Source organism: Nilaparvata lugens, chromosome 1, assembly GCF_014356525.2.
Source record: "Nilaparvata lugens isolate BPH chromosome 1, ASM1435652v1, whole genome shotgun sequence".
Classification (NCBI taxonomy): Eukaryota; Metazoa; Arthropoda; class Insecta; order Hemiptera; family Delphacidae; genus Nilaparvata; species Nilaparvata lugens.
The window spans coordinates 101,518,565-101,522,702 of NC_052504.1; the positions used below are offsets into that span (position 1 = coordinate 101,518,565).

The 4,138-nt window shown below is 39.3% G+C and overlaps 1 protein-coding gene across 1 annotated transcript in view; it reads left to right on the top strand.

Annotated features, from left to right (window-relative positions):
• Window positions 1-4,138, top strand: part of LOC120349523 (WAS/WASL-interacting protein family member 1-like) — a 6,576-nt gene extending 2,438 nt beyond the window's left edge. Inside the window, exon 2 of the mRNA XM_039419899.1 lies at window positions 3,221-4,138. Coding sequence (XP_039275833.1) covers window positions 3,221-4,138 — 918 coding nt within the window. The remainder of the gene's footprint in view (window positions 1-3,220) is intronic.

Here is a 4,138-nt window from a genome sequence, read left to right on the forward strand (position 1 = left end):
TGAGAAGTTGATATTGTGGTAATTATTCATATTGATGAAAAAGACTAAGACAATTTCTTAAACTTTTTCATTCAGTACAAAATATTGCTTATGTCGCTGTCACTTATCGATTATTTATTTATTGGATAGAGTAAACAATAAAGTTGTCGGAAAAGAAGAAACAGGCTACTGCCCAAAACTTCTTCAAAATTCAAAATCTACACATGAAAAAAAAACAAAATTTCATTTTTGAATAGCTACGAATAACACTCAACTTTAACAAAATAAAAACAATCATTCAGAAATCCTAAATTGTTGATAAAACTTGAAAATTTTGAGCCGAAAACCTTTACACAATGTTTAGAATTTGACTGTGGTTATAGAATTGACATCTCAAAAATCAAACTTTTTTTCAGTTCGTAATCATGCATTTTAGTAAAAATCATATGAGTTGAATTTGTAGTTACTGAAGCTAAAATCTTAGTGCCGGTTGCACAACAGCCGGTTAAATTTTAACCGTGATTAATTCCACGAGAACCAATCAGAGAAGCCGTCTTTTCAAAAACTCCTTCTATGATTTGATGCTGAATTGAATTTGTAGTTACTAAAGCTAAAATCTTAGTGCCGGTTGTACAACAGCCGGTTAAATTTTAACCATGATTAATTCCACAAGAACCAATTAGAGAAGCCGTCTTTTCAATAACGCCTTCTATGATTGGTTCTCGTGAAATTATTCACGGTTAAAATTTAACCGGCTGTTGTGCAACCGGGCCTTAGTCTACGTAAGATTCTTGAAAAATTGTTGTAGGCTACGCTAAAATGATACTGTAATCAAGTTATAAAGGAAATTGAAAATTAGAATAATATATTTTAGAACATGAAAGGAGTCAAAAAATATGGTGTCATGCTAATAGCTTTCATACTTTAATTCACAAATTATCAGTTTAATTTTATCTTATTCTTTACAGTTGAAATTAATCTTATTCAAACCGCTGAAGTACATGAACGTTCTAATGCCTTTTAGTGACTAGCATGTTATTTAATCGTGCTGAATGTCAATCTTTAGTTCATAACTTACTGCAAGCTCTTGTCCATGTTGTTTTTGCATAATAATGAAAAACAATATTTTCAAAATGTTTCCAGTCAAATTCGAACAAAAGTTATTTAAAATTCAAATTTATGAATGGAGTTTTACTGCATTAAAATTGCTATACATTTTATTGGGTATTTTTCGATTTCTTAGTGATATGTAGCGATTGGATGTTCCATTTCACCTTATTATATCTCATTAATTAAAATGTCGTTTCAATGTTCTTAGTGATATTTGCTATGAAATATAAAATGAAATTTAACGGAAGCTAAAATTTCCTCGTGAGTCGACTGCTTAAGGTAAAGTGTTCGATTCTAGATGTGTGATAGTGTTGTTCTGATATGGATTTAAAATCGTTACAACATTTTGTAAGTGTTTACCTCTGAGTGCTTCAAACTTAATTTTTGCTCTAAATATGAAAGCTTCCCCAAACAAACTTTCTAAATCAATTTGTGTGGTTTTATAGTGCTATTTTAATTCGAATTAACTCAAAACCTAAATGTCCTAATCCCAATATCATAATGTCTCATTGTTTAAACCAAATCATTTTTATTGGTTCTATACAAAATTTGGAGCCTGACCAAAATTTGCCAAATTTATAATATTGGGTTGATGGTTCAGTTACGAGAGAACGTTTTCAACTAATAAAATAATAGATGATACATATTTATCATCAGAGTTAATATGTAACTCATAATATATTATGTAAAAAAATGAAGATAGCATAATTTCAAATGTTCAGTTTGGTAATCCAATATCATAACATATTGGGACCAAAACAACTTTAATATTCGTGAAATCTATGTTTTTCATTGTTGTGTAGTCTGAAATGCATTATATATTTGATAAAACGTTTGAAATTCAAGCAATCTTGCTCATATCTGCAAATAGTCTGCGGTGAATTTATAAAATTACCACCTCGCGGGAATCATTGCCAAACTTTATTTTCGAATAAAATTTTACAGTGGCTTAGTTCAGATATCACATTGTGGAACAAATAATTTCAATGTGATTGTATTATCAATTATTAATGTAGAACTGCAATTTTTACCTGTGATACACATATTTTCTTGGGTACAATATTAAGCTGGTCCCAATATGAAAACATAAATGTAAATTTGAAAAAAAAACAATAAAAATACGTTTTGCTTAATACCTAGTACAGTATCACCGTTGGCAATGAATGTCACGAGGTATAGATGGTTAAGTCACGAGAAAAGGGGTGAAATTGTAAAAATGGGTAGCCGTTCTTTTACTCATGACTGAACCGTATATACTGGTCCTCACTTTATTATAATCTGTACAGATTTACTTCTTAATTGGATGGGCATGCGCAGCAGAGAAAGCATACAGCGGGAGGGATACAGAGGCGATGTTGCCGTTTTGAAGCGGCTAGCGTTCTCCACCTCTAGTGACTGGTCATGTGCTCATGCTAAACATGCGAAGTTTCCTGTCCGAAAGCGGTCACATGACTGACAAATTGGCAACTGCGCTTCTACCTATGATTCTATCACAGAATAGGTACAGAATGGTACAGAATCTAACCAATGCTTTTTACATGACGCAAATACTAGACACGTCACGTGACCTAAGGAAGTTCCAATCCTGGTCTTCTGATTGGCTCGTGGCAGTGAACGAGATAAATTGATCCGGATCATTAAAGTGATCCGAACCTTCCATCAATACTATTACAATGCGGCACTTCCTAACAAGATGGCGGATTTTTGCGCCAGGGTACTAGCCAAGTTTCCATACTGTATGTATACCGTGACTCTATTAATCACTGTAATTGGCTGATCTCCCTCCATTTCTCTGCGCTGCATATTCCTCCAAGTCTGAAGTAAATTTGTACGGACTATAGAATAGCTTTTTCGTCAGTTATGTCTTGTGTTGTATTGAATGTTTCAATTTTTTTGAGTGTTGATTATTGTTGTTATATTGATAGTTTTGATTTGATGCTGATTAATATTGCTAGCATGCATTTAGTAGTGTTCCTTACCTCTAATGTGTCGATATTGTTTTGTCTCTCTCTTCCTAACATCCTTGACCCTCCCAGTCGTGCTCTGGTGTGAACAACTAACTGGTGTGCACTAATCCCGTCCTCGGTCCGCACAACCTCAGGCACACCCGTTTTGTTCCTTCTGATTTCAGAGAGGTCTTTGCTGTTTTCCAGGATTCTCTCATCCAGGCTCTGCGCCGCGAAAAGGAAAAATACCCCAACCACTACTGGCGAGTGTAGGCGGCGGCTTCGAAGCGGCCGGCGGATTCTTGCAGGGATTGGTGGGGGGCGGTGGTGGAGGGGGTGGCAGTGCAGGTGGGGGTGGTGGAGTGGTGGGGGGTGGGGGTAGTGAGATGATGCTGCTGGAGAAGCAGGGCTTGTGCTCGCAACAGCAGCGTCAGACTGGTGGTAGTGGCAGTCTGCCCCCTAGCTCGCTGCCTCGCCCCAAGCGTCACCACAAGTCACCAAGCGCCGGCCGAGAGCGCAGACTCGGCGAGTATGGACGACTCAGCGATGGAGAGGGCAGCAAGGCTTCGGCCAACTCGAGCGCTGACGCCTCCGACCCCAAGTCCCACCGCGAGTCGCCCGTCCGCTCGCTCCACCCTCGCAAACTCGGCGAATACAACCGACTCAACAACGACTCGACTAGCAAGACCAGTTGTGACTCGACCGACAAGAGTCGTGATCGTGACTCGCCACTGCCGATTCCACCGCGCAAACTGGGCGAATACGGGCGTTTCAGTTCGGACTCCACCAATCGGAAACTGTCGGACAACGCAGAAACCATCACTGATATCTCTCGCAGCTCTCCTGTCAGATATTCGCCTTCAAGATTCGACTCGGCGAAAGAGTACAATAGGAAGTTGTCGACGGGATCGGATAAAACTAGAGACTCGCCGTCAAGGAGCCTGCTGCCTCCGCCGAAGAAGCTGCCTGACTACAGCAGTTGCTTCGAGGGGGCCTCGCAGGCGTCGCGACGCCGAGGCTCGCTCGGCCAGCCTCCAGTCAAGGCGGCTGAGCCGGGCGTCCGCTCGCTACCTCCTCCCAACAAGTATCGCATTCAATTCTAA